At 41.3% G+C, this 27,000-nt stretch overlaps 1 protein-coding gene across 1 annotated transcript in view; it reads right to left on the minus strand.

Annotated features, from left to right (window-relative positions):
• Window positions 1-1,608: 1,608 nt before the first annotated feature.
• Window positions 1,609-27,000, minus strand: part of LOC126191325 (putative ribosome-binding factor A, mitochondrial) — a 55,897-nt gene continuing 30,505 nt past the window's right edge. The window contains exons 4-6 of the mRNA XM_049932155.1: window positions 18,986-19,125; window positions 7,393-7,512; window positions 1,609-2,319 (exon numbers count right to left, since the gene is read on the minus strand). Coding sequence (XP_049788112.1) covers window positions 2,002-2,319; window positions 7,393-7,512; window positions 18,986-19,125 — 578 coding nt within the window. The 3' untranslated portion in view covers window positions 1,609-2,001. The remainder of the gene's footprint in view (window positions 2,320-7,392; window positions 7,513-18,985; window positions 19,126-27,000) is intronic.

Genomic DNA, 27,000 nt, shown 5'->3' on the forward strand with positions numbered 1-27,000 from the left:
CTGCAGATGTAGAAGTTTCTGACATTCACACATCATATAAGCACAAAGCATGACTAACCCATCTCTCTGTTGCTCTCATGGAAATGCATGCCTGAGGTGTGCACTGGTATCTGGCCACCTCTACAGTCATTACGGCAATCATCAGATATCAGGCAAATAACGCTTCCTTTGGTGAAGAGAAATTGATGCCATTAATCCACATTCCAGTTCAGATGTTCCCTTGCCCACTTCTTCGTATACCACAGTACACACAGTACTGTTGTTCATAAGGGATGCCTGGAGGCCTAAATCGATCAAGTGAAGATGGTTGTATAGTGTCTGTGGAGACACAGTCCTCCCAACTGCCCCTGCTGAACTGCACTGAAAATGTAGGTTATGCAGGTACCTGTTCACAGTGATTTTCTAAGGTTCAAGGTGTACAAAGAAAGATGTTTCCCATAAAAAACACAAATTGTCCCAGCCATGAGAGAAGTGCAAAACATTCTTGATGCTCTTGTAGACTAATATAAATCTGCAAAGAGAATCAATGTCTGATCAAATTATCAACTCTTGGTACTACTACATAGAAAAGAAAATTACACCTGTTGTTTTCACTATTACTGTAACTGTGTCAATACGTAAAATGGCACTCTATGTGACAACATACACTTTCCCAATGTATTAATTCACTATATTCTTGTTGAGTCTACAACTGGATCATACAGTCACTTCAACACAATATTACTGTGGCCCACCTTGTCACAATCTTCAGTATAAAAATGCCACAGTTCACAGCAGGAATCAATTAATTATCTTGACACAGTATTTTAGCAGTCCATCTAGTCACCATGTTCAAGTGAGAATGATGTTTGCTAAATCTCACCGCACCTGATTCCTGCCGTTCACAGCAGGATTCAGCTCCATTAAGATTTACCAAACTGTGTTCTCACCTGGAGATAGCAACCAGATGCACTGCTGAAGTAAGCAGGATTCAGTTCTATTAAGATTTACCAAACTGTGTTCTCACCTGGAGATAGCAACCAGATGCGCTGCTGAAGTATTGTGTCAGAGTGACTGTACGAGCCTGCTACAAACCTGACAAGAATACAATAAAATGACAATTTGCCCGTGCGATTCTATAGTGCAATTCCTTCGATAGTTTCATCCAGTGTCTTCTTTGGTATAACACCATTAACTGTGGAATTCCTCATGGTTGTGAAAGTAATTGTTCTGCAATTCATTCTTTTTTTTTTTTTTTTTTTTTTTCTTTTTCCAGCACATTCCTTGTTTCGGAAAGTAGACCATCAGTTCTGAAAGATCAAGGATTTATTTTCTACACTACTGATCTATATCTACTTGAATACTATTTTATGAAGTGAAACTAAATAAAGTAAGTGTTCCATTTATTGCAATACTATTATTTCAGATTATGGAATACCTTATTTATTTCTTTTGAGACAATGATGCACTTACTGACTGATGTGGCCCAACGAGGACAGCTTTCTTCAGTTCCTGTTTGATGTTATGTCAGAAACCTGTATACTCCCAATCATTGAATTCTGCACTCCATTTCACTTAATCAGTAACGCCAATTTTTCTCTTCTTTACAACTGAATGATATATGATGCATTTATCAAGGAACAGTTTTAATTTCAAATAAGGACTGACGCTTCTGATACATGGATTACAGTGGAAATGACTGTTTTATGCTTTCACTAAAGGCAACATTGTTACAATATTTGTTAAGTATAACATCTGTTGGTTATACACACAATTCATCGACCACATATTAAACATTGCCAAGAACCTGCTGCCATATGCACCACTTACTAAGCTACATCACGCCAATAACTGCTAGGTATACAACACAGAAGTCAAATACAGCATTCACTGTAAGCTCACTATTACAGCACCACACTGAAAATATCAATTTTCAACAGCCCAATAATAACGTTTAAGACATTAATTTTATTTGATTATTATTCCTTGTACATTGAGCAACATACTTTGAGCACTTGCAATTCAGTGTCTTCTTAAGTAAGAATCATCATACTCAATAAAATCTTGTTCCTCTTTATCATCATCCAAAAACTGACTGAAGGAACTATTGTGAGTGATGTTATTCTCATCCAACATGTCCAAATCCACATTGGACCTTGTGCGAATCTTGTTTTTAAGATTCTTCCGTTGTGTTAGAAATTTACTTAATTCCAGTCTTTGTTGTTTTGGAGTTAGATATGCAATATTCTGATCGGTATCACTTTCTGAAAGAGTGCCCAATGGCTTTTCAGGACCCTCAAATCTATGAGATGCTTTTGCTTTTTTCATTGACCTCACTATCTGTAAAATCAAACAACATTCAAAAGACTCAAAATAACACAAATACTTTTAGAAGTTGTTATAACAGTATAAAAACAGTAAAAAATCACTAATGACACTATTTTTATCATTTCAAATAATTAGTCTCATTTGTGCCATTCATGAATCTTAACTGATACACTCATATTAAGAGAAATTTGTAATAAATATTGGGCATTTTTATTACTAACTGAAATCTTTATCAGGCTGTACAGTAAATATTTCCTTAGGATAAAAATTATATTTATAAACCGTTAAATCTCTTAAAGCAAAAATTACCTCAGAATGTTAGTGAATTCTGTATAAACACAATAAAAATATTTTGAGCTTAGAATATTAGCTGCATGTTGGAAAGTGAGAAGTTGTCTACAACAGAGCCACATGATCTTCATCCATATGACAATCAAGTCCTGAAATGCACAGTACATAAATTAATATTTTGTGTGCTGCTTCAGTTCTTAAGATCCTCATGACTGTTCATGAGACAAACTATCTATTAGCTTCAGGCACCACAAAAGGTATAACTCACGCTGCAACACAACAAAGACATTACTCTGGATGAAGATTATGATGCTGCTGCTGATGATGATGATGATTATCAGGAGCAAGTTATAGTGATAGTGGTGAGCAAATGAAGCAAACTCAGTTACTAATGAGATCATCAGAGTCAACTGAAAATCTGAGAGAAACTGCTAGAATAATGACTTCAGATGGAAAACTGACACACCGCCAAAATTACTCCATACAAAAGCAGAAAAACGATTAAGTGAAGTAGAAATGGTAATATGAACAGTTTAATGAAACAATGGAAACTCCAGCTTGGAATATCCCGAATACTAGAAAAAGGATAGATTTCTAATTACTGTAAAGTTAGATTGCTAACTACTGTAAAGATGATCCACTGAGTTGCAGTCTGAACAAAGCAAACCATTACACACACAAATCTGTGCTGATTTACTGATGGACACTTATTTTCCTCCACAAAATTTCCTACCAGTTGTGCCCTATGTCTCTGCAACATATCAGTGATCTTGGTCTGTAATTCAGTGCACCCTATCTTTTACCCTTTTTCTAAAAAGGAATTACCTGCACACTGTTCAGGTCACATGGGACCGGTGCTTTTTTTCTAAAAAAAATGTTTGACGGTACTCCGACATTGGATATCATGCAGCGAAAATTACTTATAACTGAAGCATTGGATACCACCCGTCTGCTTTTAGCCATGACGTCAACAACATACCGGACAAAAAAAAAAAGGAATAAGAAGAAGAAGAGAGAGAGTATCAGACTCTTCAGTTGACTCCATTTCGAAGATGCGGCAACTGTTCTCAACAACTGAATCGCTGGCAGCCAGTTTGACAAGCATGTAGTACCCTCGTCCATTAATAGTGGGTGATGGTAGTGCTAAACAGATATGCGATATGATATAGGTTAAAATATGTATTCGGTAATATTTCCTTGTATTGTTTTGTATGTCAAAGGGTTGATTGGATTCACCTGTTTCATTTGAGGTGTATTATAGGTCAATTAAAGTGTACGATACCATTTTCTTTTACTGTTCAGGTGTTGATGGGAATCGCATGCTTCAGCTGAGGGGATGTAAACTGAAGTGTTCAATACCACATTCTCTTGTATGTTTGGGTGTTTCTCGGTATCACCTACTTCATATGAACTTCGAAATGCTTGAAACAATCAATGACATCACTTTTCCCACCAAAAACTGCACTGGTATTGTTTGTATTGCATTTACCAACACAAAATTTACGTCCGTGAAATAAATCTTTGGCATTCTTCCAAGTTCTCTATGTCGTAAAAAAATTACTTTGACGACAAAAAAGTTTAGGGGTACTCATCCCCCAGCGTTCCCTCAGAAAAACAGCACTGCATGGGACTATGAGTATTTAGTAATCTGCATTTACCTAGACTGCAGGTGCGCACATAAATATCCCCCCCCCACATAACTGTTGAGAAAAATTGACTTCTTAAAAAGAAAATCAACAAGTTTGTGATAGTTGTGATTTTAGCTGTGGCTAAATACATGAAGAAATACAATAACCAGGTGCTGTCAATTGGTTGCTGTATTTATTCACGGAATCGACAAATCACGCACAACGATGGATCTGAAATAACGCCACAATAGGAATGAGAAGTTCCTCTTATGTCTGTCCTGGATCTATTTTTATATGAAACTGCATAAGAAATTTTCCTATCTTATGTTACTAAGTACATATTTTATATTTAAAAACAAAGATGATGTGACTTACCAAATGAAAGTGCTGGCAGGTCGACAGACACACAAACAAACACAAACATACACACAAAATTCAAGCTTTCGCAACCAACGGTTGCCTCGTCAGGAAAGAGGGAAGGAGAAGGAAAGACAAAAGGATATGGGTTTTAAGGGAGAGGGTAAGGAGTCATTCCAATCCCGGGAGCGGAAAGACTTACCTTAGGGGGAAAAAAGGACAGGTATACACTCGCACACACACACACATATCCATCCACACATACACAGACACAAGCAGACATTTGTAAAGGCAAAGAGTTTGGGCAGAGATGTCAGTCGGGACGGAAGTACAGAGGCAAAGATGATGTTGAAAGACAGGTGAGGTATGAGCGGCGGCAAATTGAAATTAGAAATTAGCGGAGATTGAGGCCTGGCGGATAGCGAGAAGAGAGGATATGCTGAAGGGCAAGTTCCCATCTCCGGAGTTCTGACAGGTTGGTGTTAGTGGGAAGTATCCAGATAACCCGGACGGTGTAACACTGTGCCAAGATGTGCTGGCCGTGCACCAAGGCATGTTTAGCCACAGGGTGATCCTCATTACCAACAAACACTGTCTGCCTGTGTCCATTCATGCGAATGGACAGTTTGTTGCTGGTCATTCCCACATAGAATGCATCACAGTGTAGGCAGGTCAGTTGGTAGATCACGTGGGTGCTTTCACACGTGGCTCTGCCTTTGATTGTGTACACCTTCCGGGTTACAGGACTGGAGTAGGTGGTGGTGGGAGGGTGCATGGGACAGGTTTTACACCGGGGGCGGTTACAAGGGTAGGAGCCAGAGGGTAGGGAAGGTGGTTTGGGGATTTCATAGGGATGAACCAAGAGGTTACGAAGGTTAGGTGGACGGCGGAAAGACACTCTTGGTGGAGTGGGGAGGATTTCATGAAGGATGGATCTCATTTCAGGGCAGGATTTGAGGAAGTCGTATCCCTGCTGGAGAGCCACATTCAGAATCTGATCCAGTCCCGGAAAGTATCCTGTCACAAGTGGGGCACTTTTGTGGTTCTTCTGTGGGAGGTTCTGGGTTTGAGAGGATGAGGAAGTGGCTCTGGTTATTTGCTTCTGTACCAGGTCGGGAGGGTAGTTGCGGGATGCGAAAGCTGTTGTCAGGTTGTTGGTGTAATGCCTCAGGGATTCCGGACTGGAGCAGATTCGTTTGCCACGAAGACCTAGGCTGTAGGGAAGGGACCGTTTGATGTGGAATGGGTGGCAGCTGTCGTAATGGAGGTACTGTTGCTTGTTGGTGGGTTTGATGTGGACGGACGTGTGAAGCTGCCCATTGGACAGGTGAAGGTCAACATCAAGGAAAGTGGCATGGGATTTGGAGTAGGACCAGGTGAATCTGATGGAACCAAAGGAGTTGAGGTTGGAGAGGAAATTCTGGAGTTCTTCTTCACTGTGAGTCCAGATCATGAAGATGTCATCAATAAATCTGTACCAAACTTTGGGTTGGCAGGCCTGGGTAACCAAGAAGGCTTCCTCTAAGCGACCCATGAATAGGTTGGCGTACGAGGGGGCCATCCTGGTACCCATGGCTATTCCCTTTAATTGTTGGTATGTCTGGTTTTCAAAAGTGAAGAAGTTGTGGGTCAGGATGAAGCTGGCTAAGGTAATGAGGGAAGAGGTTTTAGGTAGGGTGGCAGGTGATCGGCGTGAAAGGAAGTGCTCCATCGCAGCGAGGCCCTGGACGTGCGGGATATTTGTGTATAAGGAAGTGGCATCAATGGTTACAAGGATGGTTTCTGGGGGTAACGGACTGGGTAAGGATTCCAGGCGTTCGAGAAAGTGGTTGGTGTCTTTGATGAAGGATGGGAGACTGCATGTAATGGGTTGAAGGTGTTGATCCACGTAGGCAGAGATACGTTCTGTGGGGGCTTGGTAACCAGCTACAATGGGGCGGCCGGGATGATTGGGTTTGTGAATTTTAGGGAGAAGGTAGAAGGTAGGGGTGCGGGGTGTCGGTGGGGTCAGGAGGTTGATGGAGTCAGGTGAAAGGTTTTGTAGGGGGCCTAAGGTTCTGAGGATTCCTTGAAGCTCTGCCTGGACATCAGGAATGGGATTACCTTGGCAAACTTTGTATGTGGTGTTGTCTGAAAGCTGACGCAGTCCCTCAGCCACGTACTCCCGACGATCAAGTACCACGGTCGTGGAACCCTTGTCCGCCGGAAGAATGACGATGGACCGGTCAGCCTTCAGATCACGGATAGCCTGGGCTTCAGCAGTGGTGATGTTGGGAGTAGGATTAAGGTTTTTTAAGAAGGATTGAGAGGCAAGGCTGGAAGTCAGAAATTCCTGGAAGGTTTGGAGAGGGTGATTTTGAGGAAGAGGAGGTGGGTCCCGCTGTGACGGAGGACGGAACTGTTCCAGGCAGGGTTCAATTTGGATAGTGTCTCGGGGAGTTGGATCATTAGGGGTAGGATTAGGATCATTTTTCTTCGTGGCAAAGTGATACTTCCAGCAGAGAGTACGAGTGTAGGACATATTTTTACATAATTCTACATTCTACACTTTTCAATTACTGTAATAGAGCAAGCATCAACTCAAACACTCATTATTAACCACTTTAAGTTTTTGTTTTTATCCTCAGCTGCATCTAATTTTATGGACATTAAGTATAACATGTCATGTATTATGTCGATGTCACCTGCAGCTTCATTTTTTATATTATTGTGCAGATTATGTAGTATGAAATGAGCTTAACAATATCAGAATTTTTTTTGAAAATGAGTAACTCTTTAGAAACAAATGACAAATTTGTTTTAAAATTACCTTTTTCATTATTGCACTATGATCAACACCCAACACATCCATTCTCATGACTGGTAAGTCCAGGTCATCATCATTATATTCCTCTTCATTTAACAAATCATCTGTACAATCCTTTTTCTCCTAAAAGCAGAAAAAAAAATTTATAAATTCAACAACAATAATGGTGAAATCTAAGGGAAATAATCCAGTTTACTTTACCAACATTCTTCGTATATCTTACAGTTACGAAGTAAATATATAAAAAGCAGCAATATCACTAATCTTCAACAGGATTTCTTTTCTTTTCCTTTTGCAGTAGTGTTGCTGACATGGTTTTTTGGGTGCATGACAATTATGACTGTAACTCCCATACATTACATTGTATCAGAAAGCAACTTTTAAGATAAGAAGAGATTTTTGAGCTGTTGCTTTGAAAGTAAACTTACATATTTACTCCACAAGCCAGCTTACAGTATGTGACAGAGGGTAACTTGTGTACAACTGTCACTTTTCACTAATGACTCAATATGTTCATTTCACAGCAATGTTTCAAGTTTCTTACATGTCATTTTTTGGCAAAGTCTCCAGCTCCTGCCGAATTCCATTACTTATCCATTCTGGAATATGTCTTCCACCTCCTCGAGTTGCACTAAGCAAGTCAATCATGCATGCTTATGTAGATGTCTGCTGTTATGAGCACAATTTATTTGTCTTTTTACACTGATACAGTAGAAACAAAATGCAAAGACAAAAACGTACAAGTCTGACATCACACAAACAGAAGATAGCTGGGCAATATTAAAGTCCATACAGAGTCCAAGATTACAGCTAAATTTGTCAGCAGATAGCAGCTGGTAAAGAGAACATTCAACTGAGCTGCAGCACAAGAGAATGAGAGTTCCGCACAGCATGTGCAAGATTATATCTGATCGGAGGTCATGGGGTCCTGCCAGGTGACATAATGTGAGCTCTGGGTGTGTGGCTTCTCCCCAGAGTACAGAGTACTTCTTGCGGAGACAGCTTGTAGATTGCAGCACCACTGGCAGCGAGGGCTGGAGGTAGGGATCAATCTCCAACAACTGTGACAGCTCCATGTCACTGTCAGAGTCCATTACTACGGCTTGGAAGTGAGTGTCAGTGTGTTAGTGTGCCTAGCCCTGGGCAGCAATGTGTCCCATCTATTACTGTCCGAGCACTAATCAGTGAACACCAGTGCCCAATTTTTTATACTACATCATCCTAAGTTCAGCTGAGATGGAAGCTGTTCTGTCTGTTCACTGGGTTTTCATGCTCTCTTATTTTTATTGGTTCCTTGATTACAGAAACTCTGAAGTCCCTGGCATGACATAACATCTTTGTGTCTTCAAAACTGAATGTGTGTCCCTCAACACTAATGTGCTCCACCACTGCTGACTTGTGTGTGCAGCTGAGGTGGAAGTTCCTGGCATGTTCTACTCATCTCTCTAACATGAGCTGCGTGAGGCCAATGTATTGGTGGTCTCGCTCACACGTCATGCAAGACACACTTTGTGTTCACAGTCCTAAGGGATATTTTATGGAGCCCAAGATGTGTGTAATTTTGCAGACAGGGTGAAAATCACCTTCTCTTCCCTGGGTGGTACAAGTGTACATTAAAGAAATGACAGGCACTTGCTTTCATCTTTTCCTTTTTCTTCTTGTCCAGGCACTTGCTTTCATCTTTTTCTTATCTTCTTGTCACCTGTCCTGAGAGCGCATTTTATTTGTCCCTCAGAAAAAACATGACAGTGCGATTCCTCCACCTGGTGATGTTCCACAAGATGAAAGACATGATCCTGAGTGGATAAATAACAGTATCTGATAAGACCCAGACACTCCATCAGAAGATGACTAGTAAGTAATGATTTTGAAAGTAAGACATTGTCAACCGACCTGAGTAAAAACCCTGAGATTTTGGTTATATGTAAAATCAGTAAGTGGGTCAAAATCATCTATTCATTTCTCTGTGACCACACTGGCACTGAAACTGAAGATAACAGAGAGAAGGCTGAAATACTAGATTCCGTTTTCTGAAATTGTTTCCCTGTGGAAGATCGTAACACTGTCCCTCTTCTCAATCATCATATGAACGTCAAAATGGTAGATACTGAGATAACCGATCGCAGAACTGAAAAGCAGCTACAATTGCTTAGTAGTGGAAAGGTGTCAGGACCAGATGAGATACCTATAACATTCTATGAAGATTATGCGAAAGAACTTGCTCCCCTTCTAGCAGGAATTTATCACAGATTGCTTGAGCAATGAAAAGTACCAAATGACTGGAAAAATGTGCAGGTTATTCCTGTTTTTAAGAAAGGCGGTAAGACAGATGCAGACAGTTACAGAACTATATTGTTGACGCCAATCTGTTGTAGAATTATAGATCATGTTTTATGCTCAAGAATTTTGATCTTTTTGGAAAATGAACATCGCTAAAAATTCAACATGGAGTCTGCAAACAGAGACCCTGCGAAACTTAGTTCGCTCTGTTCCTCCATGAGATCCACAACACATTGGACAATGGCACTCAGGTTGATGTTGTTTTCCTTGATTTCAGTAACGTGTTTGACACCATCCCACATAGCCGTTTAGTGAAAAAAATTGAGCTTATAGAGTATCGAAGCAGACTTGTGATTGGATTCAAAACTTTCTTGTGGACAGAATTCAACACGTCACTCTTAACGGAACAAAATCGACAGATGTAAAGGTAATATCCGGAGTACCACAGGAAAGTGTGATAGGACTGTTGCTGTTTACAGTTATATAAATGATCTAATAGAAAGCATCGGATGCTCTTGAAGGCTATTCAGAGATGATGCGGTTATCTATACCAAAGTAGCAACGCCAGAAGATAGTAAGAATTTGCAGAATGACCTGCAGAGAATTGATGAATGGTGCAGGCTCGGACAGTTGACCCTGAACGTAAATAAATCTATCATACGGCGCATACACAGAAAAAGAAATCCACTACTGTACAGATACACTATTGATTACAAACAGCTGGAGACAGCATCTGCTGTAATACCTAGAGCGACCGTAAGTGGAATGAGCCAATAAAATAGATGGTGGGAAAAGCAGATACCAGACTCACACTCATCAGAAGAATCTTAAGGAACTGTAACGCATCCACGAAAAAAGTGGCTTATAAGGCACTTGTTCGCCCAATTCTTGAGTATTGTTCATGTATCTGGGATCCCTATCAGGTAGGACTTATAGAGGAGATAGAGAAGCTCCAACGAAGAGCAGCACATTTCATCACGGGATCATTCAGCTGGCAAGAGCTATGATGCTAAACAAACTCCACTGGCAGACGTTAGAAGAGAGGCGTTGTGCATCACGGAGAGAGTTACTATTGAAATTTCGGGACAGCACTTTTCAGGAGGAGTTGGACAACATATTACCTCCCTCCACATACATCTCGCATATTGACCACGAGGAGAAAATTCGAGAAATTAGAACCAATACGTAGGCTTACCGACAATTGTTCTTCCCATGCACTATTCCCAAGTGGAATGGGGTTGGAGGGATCACGTAATGCTACTGAATGCACCCTCTGCCACACACCATTATGTGATTGACAAAGTGTGCTGTAGGCAGCAGAATGTTTTGGTAGCCATGTCAGGCACAAGCCGAGGTGATGCTTGTATTTGGCCAAGCAGATGGAAATGGTTGATAGGCAGCACGGTTATAGCACAACGAGCTCCCTCACACACACACACACACCAATCGCATCATACAACATTTCAAGCCCTCATCACCTACAATCCCATGGAGGCCATTCTGAAAGTCTGTTGCAACACAGATGCAATGCAGCTCTGTACTGTGTTCTGGGACAAATTGTTGTTGTTGCACATACATTGTCCTTTCTGGACACATGTTTATAGAGCCTTTTTTTCGTCCATTTCTTGTCAGGAATCCATTCCTGCAGTATGTCAGTTTTATTAATGTTCACCCCATATAAAGCAAGGTGGTAGTTTAACGTTTTTGACAGAAAGCTCAAAAAGTTTTGTGACGAAGCAAGCTGGGATATTTTTACTTCCCCTCTTGTTTTGCCATCTGCCTCCATAAAATTATTTTTTTTCATTTTTGAATTAATTACCATTAACATACGTGAATATAATCTGAATTTTAATAAAAGAGAAAGATTGGCCCTCAGTTTTAAAAACACCAGATCTAATTTTGTGCTTAACTGATTTTCTAATTTATTTCAACTATTCCTAGTTAGTACCTTTTGTTATAGGGTGAAATCAGTAATTGTTTCATAACTTAAATTCTATTGTTGACATATAAACAAATATAAATTCTGTACTAATTATAAACATTTGGGAGACAAAACAATAGCATTCTTAAAGGATCTATTTGGCTCTATTCGAAAACATGTTAGCAAAACCAGCCCTTCATTAATTCCAAAGTAATTAACAGTTTTGTCAAAAGTATTGTTTACATAACTATATATGTTAATTTCATCATTTACACAAATAATTCGTCCTAAACCTTCTAGTAGAAGAAACTATTAAAAAGACTGAATTTTTTGATGCATTCAGTTCATTTAATGAATTAAGTTTTAATTTGAATTTCTGTAAATTTAACTTCAAACAATCAGTGGCGTCAATAGTCCATATCGACCACAAAACTAGTGCTCTGTCAAGTCTCCATCTTAACTTTACTTTAGTCAGTTCTTTGTTATACTTCATACTGTATGGACGCAGTGTCAAGTGTAAATACCGGGTGATCAAAAAGTCAGTATAAATTTGAAAACTGAATAAATCATGGAATAATGTAGATAGAAAGGTACAAATTAACACACATGCTTGGAATGACATGAGGTTTTATTAGAACCAAAAAAATACAAAAGTTCAAAAAAAATGTCCGACAGATGGCGCTTCATCTGATCAGAATAGCAAGAGTTAGCATAACAAAGTAAGACTTAGCAAAGATGATGTTCTTTGCAGAAAATGCTCAATATGTTCACCATCATTCCTCAACAATAACTGTAGTTGAGGAATAATGTTGTGAACAGCACTGTAAAACATGTCCAGAATAATGCTGAGGCATTGGCGTCAGATGTTGTCTTTCAGCATCCCTAGAGATGTCGGTCGATCATGATACACTTGCGACTTCAGGTAACCCCAAAGCCAATAATCGAACGGACTGAGGTCTGGGGACCTGGGAGGCCAAGCACGACGAAAGTGGCGGCTGAGCACACGATCATCACCACCCTCCTCCCCATCAATTGCGGGGGTCCCCATTTCTGGTCGCTCAACTGCCTGCCACTCCTACAACACCGCCTGTGTCTGCCGCGCCGGTCTCTTGCCCTGTTCCGGAAGTGAGTCGTTTCCATCCAGCACTCGTCACTCACGGTCAAGTTTCTGAGCCCCACTCATGTGCCATCCATCCGCCCGTTTCCATGGTGCCATCCGTTCCTGCTGCGCCATGTTTTCATGACACACAGTCAACTAAGTCAGCTGCCGCTACTACAGATTCACTCACCTGGTTTAAATCCGGGCCTACCGCGCTGGCCTCTGACTTAACCTCAGTCCAGTCGCTACCCCGGGAGACACAAAAGCCACAGCTGTCATGCCCTCCTGGCCGCCTGCCGAAGCTACTGCCCTTATACAAGGACAACCTGGCATTGTGGTTCACACTTGTCGAGCATCTGTTCGAGTTACATCATGTGTCTGGCAACAACTCAAAGTTTCTCTGTCTCAGCACACTCATCTACGACCACTCGGATTTGATTTGTCACCTGCTCCTTTCGCCGCCGCCTGCTCCAAAATGCGAGTTTGTAAGGAAGACTATAATGGAATGACTTGCCTGCTCACCACAAGAGTTAATAATCAAGATTCTCTACGAGGAGCACCTGGGGGAACATACCCCTCACAACACTGGCGCCGCCTTCTATTGCTCGTGAACAAGCATACCACGCCTGACACCACGCTACGAGCTATGTGGTCTGCCAAACTACCTGCTGATCTACAGATCCATCTGTTACCACATTCATTCGAATCCATCGGCTCCCGCCTAAGCATTGCTGACCAGTTGTATTCGCTGCTTTGGCAACATCAGCCAGTTCATTCCACACCGTTCATCGGCACAGCCGATCCTGCATACTGACCTTCGGCCGGTAGAGGCGGGGCTCACTCCGCTGTCACCTTGTCTACTTCTCCTGGCAGCGTCGGCTCACACTCTCCACAGTCTGGGAACTCCAGGATCGCCCACGCACCTTATATACCGGTCTATTTACTAGAATAAATCAACGAGGACAAGCCGTCACCCAAAGGCCGACCAAAGGAACTAAGAGACGTCGAGTCCTGCTGGGAACCTAACAGGCGTCCTCTTACATTACACTCTGTTCACTCGTCCACCCGGCCGAGTGGTCGTCTCTATGTTACTGACATTGTGTCACATCTAGTTTTTCTGGTCGACACTGGTGCTGACGTGTTGATCGTGGCTCGTACCTCACTTCTGCAACTGCAGTCCACGGCGCCACCACCTAAACAAGATTGCTCAGCCGAGCCTAGCTCAAACTCTCACCAGGTTAGTCCAGAAACTTTACTTGCATGTGACGTCCCCCCCACCCCCCCACCCCCCACATCGTCACACTCGCCTCATCCAGTGCCGTGTGTTTCAAACAGTGCTGCTAATGACAGTCACGAGCACGTTGCGACCACGCCCACCTCTTGGACAGCTACCGCACATGTTGATAAGCATTCCCCCTCTCTCACTCACTGACCACAAGACCCAGCGGCCATTGTGGCCCTACGTGCGATGCCTGCACTGCTCTTGTCCGCGCTGGTTGTCCAGTGCAAGGTTAACAGCAGACAGTCGCCCCCCGTTCCCCTTCGCTCGGCACTGCGCGCGCACCCACCCCCTCCATACAAGCGCACAGAGCACTCCTGTAAGAGACGTGACTTTGGTGCTACCTTTCCTCACTCGCGCTAATGGCTATGCCTCGTTGCACCCTACTTGTCCGAAGACTCGGCACCAGGATGTTAACCAATCTCACGTGCAGTTCTCAGTTTCTTCCATCACTGATGGAACGACACACAAGATAGTTACCACTGCCGGCCCTCCTATTAGGCATAAGGTCCGACACCTCAACCCTATCAAGTTGCGCGCGGCCCAGCACCCAATTAATGAACTTTTGGCGGCAGGTGTTTTGTAAGCTTCAGACAGCAACTGGTCTTCACCAATCCACCTTGTCCCCAAATACGACGGATCTTTTCGAATGTGTGGCGATTACAGGTGCTTAAACACTCATACCGTCATGGAGAATTACCCAGTGCCGAACATCAATGACTTCACTCATATGTTATTGGGTGCCACAAATTTCCGTGTTATTGACTGTAAATGCGCCTACCACCAGATTCCCGTGGTGCTGAAAGACATTCCTAAGACAGCTATTATCACGTTGCTCATTTTATTACAATACCACTTCATGCCGTTCGGCCTAAAGAATGAGGTGCAAACATAGCAATGTTTCACTGACTCCATCTTGTGACAGTTCGAGTTTTGCTTTGCTTATCTGGATGACAACTCTCGTTTTCAGCAGCTCAGCCTCCCAAATCTCGTGTGCAGGCTATCACGTCTCTACCGCCCCCAGCTACTTACAAAGAGCTACACTGTTTCCTCAGCACCATCAATTACTATCATTGCCACCTGCCCTCCGCCACTGCTGTTCAGGCACCCCTGATGTTCGCGCTATCAGGCAAACAAATTTCCGGTATCAAACCCGTCTCTTACACTGCTCCGATCAGGGTCGACAGTTCAATCCTCCCTTTTCACCATCCTCTGCAACATCTGCGGTATTAAAAAAATACACACTACCGCCTATCACCCACAAAGCAATGGGTTGGTGAAGAGATGGCATCGCACCCTCAAGAGGGCCCTTCGATGTCATGATTGTCTCTGGTTGGAAGCTCTCCTATGGGTGCTACTTGGTCTATGCTCGACCTATAAACCTGATCTACAGGGGACTATACCCAAATTTGTTTTCAGTGAGAACCCGGTCCTACCGGGGGAACTTATTCTTCCCCAGGTTAGTGAGGATCTTCCCCCCTCGCCGGATTTCATTAGCGGGATGCGCATGCATTTGCAACAAATGTGTTTGCACCCACCCATCAGTCACTCACTTCCCGAGACTTATGTTCCCAACACACTCTCCGATTGCTCCCACGTCGTGCTGCATGATGATGCAGTTAGGCAGCCTCTTCAACACAACTTTTGATATCATAATTAAAGACCACACACAGAAAGTTTCTCTGCATCACCTGAAACCGGTTTTCGTCGACCCTGATAGTCTCACATCGCCACAGCCAGACTCTGCAGACGATCCATCCTTGATCGGGAACGAAGAGACGAAGAGGTGCTCCCATCTAGCTCACCGCACACCTCTCCTAACGAAGACTGTTTGCCACCGTTCACTGATTTCCCAACCTCGCCTCCTGTTTCACCCTGCGTAGGTTTCACACACACACACACACACACACACACACACACACACACCTACTATCAGTTTGACCTGCAGCATGCCGCTGCACTGAGTGAACAATGTTTCTACAGTATGTTCGACAGCCGAGTGTAAATTCTTTTGACAGATACCAAGGTCCCGCCTTCGGACGGTCCCTTACACGTCAACATTGCACACAACCTCACACTCCCATGCGAGTGTGACCAAGCATCTCTACATGCTTTCATTTCTATGGACGGCTCAATCCACTTAAGGGCCACACACGCCTCCACCACCCTGCCCACTTACTCCCAGGCCGGCTGCCGTCTCATCCGGCCACGGTGGCTGACTGACTAGAAAGTGGACCTGCCTCTTGCCGCTCCATCGGCACAACCCACCTCGTTCGAGATGGAAGTACCTGTGGTGCACCTGCCTACGCACACGATTTCCACCGACGCCGACGCCTGCACACCTTCACCCTTGGACATCTGTTGTACTCCGCAATGCGGGGGGCGGGGAGGAGGGGGGGGGGGGGCTGTGTGCGAGCCTCCATCTTTACTTTAGTCAGTTCTTTGTTATACTTCATTCTGTAAGGACACGGTGTCAAGTGCAAATATATACAAGCTACGACATATATGGGAATTAAGTTTCCTATATCCCGATTACCGATCTCGTTCCCATAAATGTGCAGTTTCAGTACTTATTATTGTGATGACATATAAGGGCCTGATTTCTGGTCCCGAGTCAGTCAGTCCACGGCTGTGTTTCAGACGAGAAACCTGTGTTGGTTAGAAAAACAACAATGCTTCAACTTAACTGTGGAATAAGTGTTAAACAATTAGGCCTTGTGTAAAAACAACAACAGTGTCTGTTCCATGCGTACCTTTCTATTCTTCACGAACTGTGAATGTTGCTGATGTTGTTGTTAAGTTTTTACTGCTCATAGATGTTCAATAGTAAACTATTGTAGCAGTATGTGGAGGTTTGCCTGCACACTATTAATGAGGCTTATCAAAAGTTAAACAATAGTGCACTGGCCATATAACTGCATATTATTTGGGGGTTGTGATCAGTGAAATTAAAGTACTGTGAAACGCAACTGTGTACCTGTCACCTACATTATTTACAGTAGTCAGTGTCGGAATCCACAACCAATTTTTCAGCCAGTGTAGCAATGCAGTATGTCGACACCGAGGACAACAAACAAAGAAACAAAGTAGGCGAACTGCTACAAGTTTTTGACAAATTTACTTCAAATGTTTATATGATACTGCACTAAACATTCAGAGGGCATGGGATAGATATTTTTTAAATAACAATGTACAGGTTTTCTGTTAAAACTGGCTGCAAGAAAGGAAATGCTGTGCTGTGAAAACGTGTGGTTTAGTTTTCTTTCTCACAGTCAGCTGTGACTATGATAGTGGCGCATTTAAACCATTAGACAAACTGCTTCTTTAATTTATATAATTATAATACTTAGCAGAGATCGTATACACAACAATGTGCTGTTTCGTTTTCTTCCTCACAGGTGGTTTCAACAGAAACCAGAAAAGCTGTGTTCACACCTCATTCGCTTGTAATAAGAATACTCCTAAGGAATCTGAATAATATAACACTTTCTAAGGCTACCTGTTCGCAGGTTAAAAGTATGTGACACAATGTCACTGAAGCTACTATCCTCGTATATCCAGCAGCTGGGGAGGTCTCCTGCATACCAGTGATCTCAACTGATTTACCCATTTGTTTTAAGCAACTTCAATTCCCAATCAAGGTTTGTTTGCAACTACAATGTACAAGGCTGAGTTCCGAAAGAAGGGGAAGGATATGACACACAGAGAGGGGGTGATGAGGAGGAGGATATGGACACAGAGCAGGGAGGAGAAGCTGGAGGAAGATAGAGGGAGGGAGGGAGAGGCCAATGCCATTACCCTGAGCTTTCGGGATAGAACTTTAAAAAATTTAAGCGTATACTACAAACTTATTCTGCAACATAACAGAACAAAATAGGGTGCACAACTTAATGGAACAGGAAACTATCTACTAACTCACTCTTATAGGAACATACACTCTCATAATTTTTATAGTAAACCACAATGATGCACAAAACCTTTTGTGGCATTTAGCACTAAAGACGTATCATCATCAAAGTGACACTTTTGCACTAACTAAACAAATAAGTTATGAAACATACTACTCCTACTTGGGTCTTCTGTATTTCCTCCATTAATCCCATCTGGTGACAGTTCCACACTTATGAGCAATACTCAAATATTGGTCAAACGAGGTTTCTGTAAGCTATCTCCATCACGGGTGGTTTTCACTTTCTAAGAATTCTCTCAATGAATCTCAGGCAGGCATTTGCCTTTCCCATGATTAATTTCATGAGGTAGTTCCACTTTAAACTGCCATGTAAAAATACTCTCCGATATTTAACAATAATGACTGTTTCCAGTAATTGCTCAGCCGTCACGTAAACAATGATGGATCTCTCTGCCTATTTATCCATAATAATTTTGTTGATGCTGTGAATTAATTACCAGTTTCTGCACCAAGGATCAATCCTCTATGGGCCTTCTTGAATTTTTCTAAGAGTTTCTGGCTGCATGACCTCTCCACATACAACAGCATCATCTGCAAACAGCATTATGGGCCTTCCAATATTATCATAATAGTCCTGTAACACTCCCATGGTGTATGCTCAAAGCTCCTTTTCAATCTGAATACTTCTTCAATTAATGAAAACACACTGGTGTTCTCTCAGTTACAAAATTTTCAATCCAATCACAAAGCTGACTCAGTATTTAATATACTCTTATGTTGTTCATTACGCAACACTACAGAATTGTATCAAATGCCTTCTGGAAGTCAAAGAACAAGGCACCAAGCTGTTTGACGGTATCTACAACTTTCTGGGTCCCATAGAGTGAGTCAAGTCTTTTACTATTTTGTCATTTGTGGTACCCATATTAATTCCTACAGCGGAGATTTTGGTCTTGAAAAACATAATAACATCTGAGAACAAAAATGTGTCACATATTTCTTCAGCAATATAGCCCTATAATTGTGTGCATTAGTGTGACTTCTTGGAAGTGGGACTGAACTGCACATTTTCCAGTCACTTGCAACACAGTTAAAAATACTATTTACCTCTTTCCTTTGATTTAGTGTGTATTCTTCTGTAAATTCTGATCGGATCGAAGAACCATCGGCAGAAGGAACATAATCTTCACCAAAATCTGCAGTTTGCAACAGACGTTCAACTTCAGCTGTTTTTGAGTAATGTTTATCTGGAATAACAATAATAATATTTTTTTAAAAAACATACTTTTCAGAAGTTAGAAAGAAAGATGTACAGAGAGATGTATTCAATCACAATGAACGAAAGATATTTTTTTAAAAGCTTTCACCTTCGAGGGACTGTTACTGACTTGACGGGGGTTCTACCCAATGCTATTTCTTTTCTCATGTCTCAAGATTAATTCAAAGCATTTAACTGCCTTAGGAAGTAAATTAGACATTATTACTCCAACACTAATCATATTCATGCAACAAACCACTGCCACTGATTGTCAACCATTGAGGATTGTTGTCTATTGTCTACTCATGATTGCCAGTGGTTTGCAGCTTCAGTTGGTATATATTGGCTTGTTTAGATAAAGAATCATTCATTGTGATCTCAACTTTTCAAATTTCCAAGTACCTGGCCTTGGCAGCAAGAGACAGTCGTCACGTGTGTATGAGTTGCATTTGTGTGAAGGTTGTCTAATTCAGAAGGCCTTTAGCCTGAAAGCTTACTTGTTTATCTGTCTTTTTGTTGTGCCTGCCTGTGACTCGGCATCTCATTATATGGTGATTAGCAATCTATCCTTTACATTATATCATTTAGTAACATATAAGGCAGTATTATTTATGTTACTCTGACAGATGACTTAGGCTACAGTTTAAATAAGGCAAATTTAAACTCAAACACATTTATCAAATAAATAAGTACTGTGATGTACAATACCGTGATTCTGACAAATGTGTTATAAGAGAAATTCAAGCAAGCTACTTGTTTTCTTTAATATATTTTTCACTTTACTGGAGACAACATGCAGAATGTTCAATACCGCTGTGAAATTCCTTTGCAGGGACACAAAGACACTCACTGTTCAAGTAAGTAGTGTTTTGTGACATATATACCAGTTTCCTTCTGTACACCATAAATCAGTGAGAAAAAATTCTCAAATGTCCTCCTATCAACAACCATCACAACTATGAAAGTTGCAAGTTTGTCTATTTTGCTGTTTCCACTACATTTTCTCCACAGTACCAAATGAGATATATACATGGAACAAAATGTTATCTACAACTTGTGTAGAAACCAATCTGATGTTCTGTGAATTGAGAAACATGAAAGGCAGGTAGTAGCTGAGAAGAGACTGAGATACGATTGAAAGCAACCTCCTAACAATCAAGGAGAAACTTGGGAAGGGAATTAAAGTACAGGGAGAAGAAATAAAAATTCGGAGGTTTTTCGACAACACTGTTATTCTGTCAGAACGCGTAAAGAACTCGGAAGAGCAGTGGAACAGAATGGACAACATCTCGAACAGAAGTTATACGATGAACAGCAACATGTAATGTTGTGAGTATGTAGGTCAGCAATTTGGCTGCCTAGAGTTGGCAGGAGGTATGGTGAATTTGCGTGTGCAGGCCTGGGGCTCAGGGAACAACGTGGTCACTCAGTCAAATGGCTGTGGATGGTGAACCGAACCACAGTAACTGGTACAGACCAGCCAGGTGCAGAGTTGAGCAGCACGGCCAGATGTGGGTTAAATCCCAGTACAGGGAATTTTGATGTGTTGATAGCTTTAGAGGACAGACAGTGCTCCAATAATTGGCGGGGTGTCAGACAAACTGAAAGATCATTTCTTACAGCTCTTTGAGAGTCTTAGAATAGTTTGCAATCAAATATTAATGCAAATCTGAATACATCGGCAATCCCAGAAAAATGACAGGCCACCAATATTACAACAACAATTTCAATATCTGTAAAACAACAAAAGTTAATAATTTACAATGAACCTCTGAATTAACATCTTTTAAACACTTCATTTGATTTCAAAGAATGATATCTCAGATAGCTGTCATCCCTGAAAGTCACTCATCTGCATCTGTTTTATTTCGTGACTTATGATATCTTTTTATTATCCAAATTTTTGACAGACTGTTGTACCCTCTACAATCAAACAGCAAATGAAAACTTACAGTAAATTAATTTAAATAATAATTACACTTGATAATACATAATCATGCTAATTTAAGAAGCGGTCAACTGTATGTATTAGTTTGCACCATCTTTGTAGAACAGTGCCAAAAGGAGTTTCTGACAAGCATGCCTAAATAACATCTACACCTACATTTACATGATTACTCTGCAATTCACACTTAAGTGCCTGGCAGAGGGTTCATCGAACCATTTTCATACTACTTCTCTACCATTCCACTCTCGAATGACGCGTGGGAAAAAGGAACACCCAAATCTTTCCGTTCGAGCTCTGATTTCTCTTATTTTATTATGATGATCATTTCTCCCTACGTAGGTGGACGTCAACAAAATATTTTCGCATTCGGAAGAGCAAGTTGGTGATTGAAATTTCATCAATAGATCTCGCCGCAAAGAAAACCTCCTTTGTTTCAGAGACTGCCACCCCAACTCGCGTATCATATCAGTGAAACACTCACCCCTATTGTGCGATAACACGAAACGGGCTGCTCTTAGCACTTTTTCAATGTCCTCTGTCAATCCTATCTGGTGAGGATCCCACACCTCGCAGCAGTATTCCAGCAGAGGACAGACAGGCGTAATGTAGGCTGTTTCTTTAGTGGGTTTGTCCCATCTTCTAAGTGTTCTGCCAACAAAGCGCAGTCTTTGTTTCGCCTTCCCCACAATATTATCTATGTGGTCTTTTCAATTTAAGTTACTCGTAATTGTAATTGCTAGGTATTTAGTTGAATTGACAGCCCTTAGATTTGTGTGATTTACTGTATACCCAAAATTTGTTGGATTTCTTTTAGTACCCAAGTGGATGAGCTTACACTTTTCTTTGTTTAGTGCCAATTGCCACTTTTCGCACCATACAGAAATTCTCTCTAGATCATTTTGTAATTGGAATTGATCGTCTGATGATTTTACTAGACAGTAAATTACAGCATTATCTGCAATCAATCTAAGGGGGCTGTTCAGATTATCACCTAGATCATTTATGTAAATCAGGAACAGCAGAGGGCCTATGACACTACCTTGCGGAATGCCAGATATCACTTCTGTTATACTCAATGATTTACTGTTTAATGACAATCTGTCAACATTTATCGTGAGTGCACTTGTGGAAGAATACTTCCTTATTTATTTATAGACAAACCTTTATTTATACTTGTTGTGAATGGTCTGAGAGGCCAAAAGTTTATAACATTTATTTAGTTGAATATTGTCATAATGTATTAGTTCAGTCTGGGAAGTGGTCAAGTTGAGTCAAATTATGTCTCTAAAACATAAGAATTATGTACTTTTGGTGGGGAGGCCCTTCAACCAATGGAAAAGCAGACAGTAGCGAAACATTACGGAATTAAGAGGAGACTGGGACTTCTTGAGTGAAGAGCGCAAGGGAGTGAGTCTGGCGATTTTTACGTGAGTTCTGGAAGAAGTCAGACCTGCCCATGCTAACGAGTGGTATCTAATCATGGAGGTGTTTGATTTAGGGCACTGAACAGCCGCTACCATACTTCAACTTCAGAATGGAATTTATGTTTAGAGAGGTCTGAATATATACCAGTGTAGGATTTTTTCCACTTGTATTATAGAAATGAGGCTAGGCAGAGTATGAGTTACTGTTCTTCGTATTGCATATGTTAATTAGTGAATCGTCATGTTGAACTCTGAACTGTTTTGAGCTGGTGAATATTTCATGTGTTGTGGTTATGAAGCAGATTTACTTTTCACATATCTTTGATCAAAATTTAGTCTGGGGATTTTGCTACTATTCTCGTAACACTCTCAACCTAACTTTACTGCATTTGATAAGGGTATTTTCTTTCTGTATTTTAACTGAACATTGTAGGACCACTTCCCATTTATTTGAGATATCCTTTCTTGAATAAACATTATTCAATATAATTCTCTATCATCTACATCAATTACAGACGTTAGAATAGAACACTGTTATTAAATCATTCATTTCACTCTTATTTTGTATTTTGGCGTATTTTATTAACTCACAATTCTAGCCAATGCACAGACTATTTGACTGCAGAATCACCGTTACAGATTATTATTTGGAATGAATTAGCTGTGGGGCTTGAACACAGATGTGTGCAGTTTGATCCTATGACTACATTGAGCTATTATTTTTAATCAGAGATGCAAACAGCCCAAGTACCTAAAGTACGAGTAACCGCTGGTAAAGACATAACTGGTATGCTCTTATGGGATACTGTTAGGAAGAGCAACTACGTTAACTGTAGCCATCAGGAATGGTTGTAATTGGGGTTTTCTCATCCGGGATATGAGTCAAATCACCTTAGAATTGCAGACGTAATTCTAACGCTCCAATCATAAGGTTTTGCAGCAGTTACGTGCATGAGAATCAGGAGCAGAAGTCAGGTGTTGGGGAGTTGGAACTTCAAGGAAGAAGAAAAAGGCTAGGCAGTCATGGTGAGTTCATGTCTGTAGCAGCCAATAGCAGTGGAGATTTCAATGACATGCAAGCAGCAATGGCGGCTCAGGCCACCAGCAGCGACTTCGAGTTCATCAGCATTGACACTTCGGGCAGCAAAGGTACAGCATCAGCAGCTAGTATGACTGATAAGTTAAGTACATGAACCGTTAGCATTAATATGTGTGGTTCAGACAATGTGAGAGGGCCAGTTAGTCTAATTCCCTCAGCATCACCTGATTTAATTCGACTAAATTCCATTATCCTCGTTTTGCTTCGGTTAATGTTCATCTTATATCTTCTTTTCAAGACACAGTCCATTCCATTCAACTGTTCTTCTAAGTCCTTTGGTGTCACCTTTCCTTTTCATAATATTGTTACATTCTATCCTGGATTTTCCACTGAAGAATTCATGTTAGTATTCTGCAACTGTGGCTTATTAAACCGATAGTTTGGTAATTTTCACACCTGCTTTCCTTGGAACTGGTATTATTTTATTCTTCCTGAAGTCTGAGGGTATTTCATCTGTCTCACCAGATGGAAGAGTTTTGTCATGGCTGACTCTCTCAAGGCTATCAGTAGTTCTAACCGAATGTTGTCTATCCCGAGGTGTTGATTCAACCTTGGACTTTCAGTGCTCTGTCAAATTCTTTACACAGTATCGTATCACTCACCTCATCTTCATTAATGTTCTCTTCCATTTCCATAATACTTCCCTGAAGTACATCTCCCTTGTATAGACCCTCTACATACTCCTTCCACCTTTCTGCTTTCCATTCTTTGCTTAGAACTAGTTATCCATCTCAGCTCTTGATATTCAAACAGGTGGTTCTCTTTTCTCCAAAGGCCTCTTTAACTGTCTTGTAGGCAACATGTATCTTACCCCAGGTGATACATGCTTCTACATCCGTACATTTGTCCTCTAGCCAATCCTGCTTATTCATTTCACATTTCCTGGCAACCTCATTTTTGAGACATTTTTATTTCCTTTCACCTGCTTCATTTATTGCATTTTTATACTCCTCCTTTCAATTAAATTCAACATCTCTTTTGTTAACCATGGATTTTTACTAGCACTCATGTTTTTACCTACTTGATCCTCTGTTGCCGTCAGTATTTCACCTCTCAATGCTACCCATTCTTCTCCTACTGTATTCCTTTCCCCCATTCTTGCCAAAACGCTCTCTCTGAAACTCTACAACCTATGGTTCTTTTAGTTTATCCACGTCCCATCTCCTTAAATTCCTACCTTTTTTGCAGTTTTTTTCAGCTTTATTCTACAGTTCATAATATAAATTGTAGTCAGAGTCCACATTTACCCCTGGAAATGTCTTACAATTTAAAACCTGATCCCTAAATCTCTGTCTAACCATTATATAACCTTCCAGTGTTTCCAGGTATCTTTCACGTATACAGCCTTTTTTCACGATTCTTAAACCAAGCATTAGTTATGATTAAATTATACTCTGTGCAAAATTCTATCAGGTGGCTTCCTCTTTCATTACTTTCCACCAGCCCGTATTCACCTATGACTTTTCCTTCTCTTCCTTTTCCTACAATCAAATTCCCCATGACTATTAAACTTTCGTCTCCCTTAACTATCTGAATAATTTCTTTTATTGCATCACAGTTTTCTTGAATCTCTTTATCAGCAGCTGAGCCAGGTGGCATATAAACTTATCTTCTGTGGTGGGTGTGGTCTTTACGTCTTTCCTGGCTACAATAATGTGTTCACTATGCTGTTCGTAGTAACTTATTCATGTTCCTATTTTTTTATTTGTTATTAAACCTACTCCTGCACTACCCCTATGGGAGTTATAACAAGAATAAAATGGGGAACAATTTTAAGCAGTCCAATCATAAAGAGGGCACAAGAAAGGTTGTAAAATATGTAGAGAAATTTGATAATGAGGATTCTTTCTCTTCTTCTGTGGCTCTACAACTCATTATGAGACTTGGCCCCTTCAACTACCTCCTTTCATTTATCCTGGTCCCTTGCTAGCATTTCCCAATTCCTCTAGCCCATTTTCCCTAGGTCTTCTATGACTCCATCCTACCCCCTAGTTTTCAGTTGACCTTGTCCTCTCTGTTGTGGGCTTTCAAATAATAAAATGCAATGATGTGAGGTGGTGGCCCTCAACTACATACCCTTCTACTCAGAGTTGCAATATTAAAAGTTTCAGCTGGTTTCATTGTCTAGGGGCTGCGATACGTAGTTTCTGCATTAGAGGCCAAATACTGCTAAGTCTACAGTATACGATAAGAATAGACATATGAATCAAATGGTCCAAGGTTTCTATCAGTCAGCAATTGCAAATTATGAAAGTAACATATAAATTCATAAATGAAAGATCTCAATTAAATAAAATCTGCAGGTAACGCCTTTAAATGATGAGTACGATAGTAGAAGCACTTTTGAGAATGCAGTATATTTCTGCAAAACACTTATTTGATGGCAATGGTCCAGCAATTAAATAAAATATAAGTTAAATAACAGGGAGACAATAGATTCCTACTTCACATAATTGGTTATGAACAACGACATAGCTCACGAGATATTCACTTCTGAATGCATACTACAACTCCACTGCAGAAGCCACGGAAATCACACAAGAGCGAAGGCCAGCACTCCCAAACATTTCTATCCTCCGCGACCTCGCGCAAATTGCTCCACTGTCCAAGTCTTTCCTCCGACTCCGCGTCTGTCGCGCCATTACGTCCAGCGCTTCCCGTGTCCTGTGCCCTACACTCCACAACTCCCTGTCCTCTCTCGAAACGATCCTTCTCACCCACTTCCATATAGTCTCACCATTAATGAGCACTGTGATTGGCTAAAGCGTTCCCTCCATGTCTCCAAGTCAACGTACACTCACAAACATATTTCAACTCATACAAAATACTGGAGTTACATTTAAATAACTTGAAATTAAATAAATATTCCTACAGCTGGACCATAAACACATTATTAAATACATAAACAAATTAACACCCCCTCCCCCCCATGAACCACGGACCTTGCAGTTGGTGGGGAGGCTTGTGTGCCTCAGCGATACAGATAGCCATACCGTAGGTGCAACCACAACGGAGGGGTATCTGTTGAGAGGCCAGACAAATGTGTGGTTCCTGAAGAGGGCAGCAGCCTTTTCAGTAGTTGCAAGGGTAACAGTCTGGATGACTGACTGACCTGGCCTTGTAACACTAACCAAAACGGCCTTGTTGTGCTGGTACTGCAAACAGCTGAAAGCAAGGGGAAACTACAGCCGTAATTTTTCCCGAGGGCATGCAGCTTTACTGTATGGTTAAATGATGGTGGTGTCCTCTTGGGTAAAATATTCCGGAGGTAAAATAGTCCCCCATCCGGATCTCCGGGCGGGGACTACTCAAGAAGACGTCGTTATCAGGAGAAAGAAAACTGGCGTTCTACGGATCGAAGTGTGGAAGGTCAGATCCCTTAATTGGGCAGGT

This window comes from Schistocerca cancellata, chromosome 6 (assembly GCF_023864275.1).
Source record: "Schistocerca cancellata isolate TAMUIC-IGC-003103 chromosome 6, iqSchCanc2.1, whole genome shotgun sequence".
NCBI classification, from domain to species: Eukaryota; Metazoa; Arthropoda; class Insecta; order Orthoptera; family Acrididae; genus Schistocerca; species Schistocerca cancellata.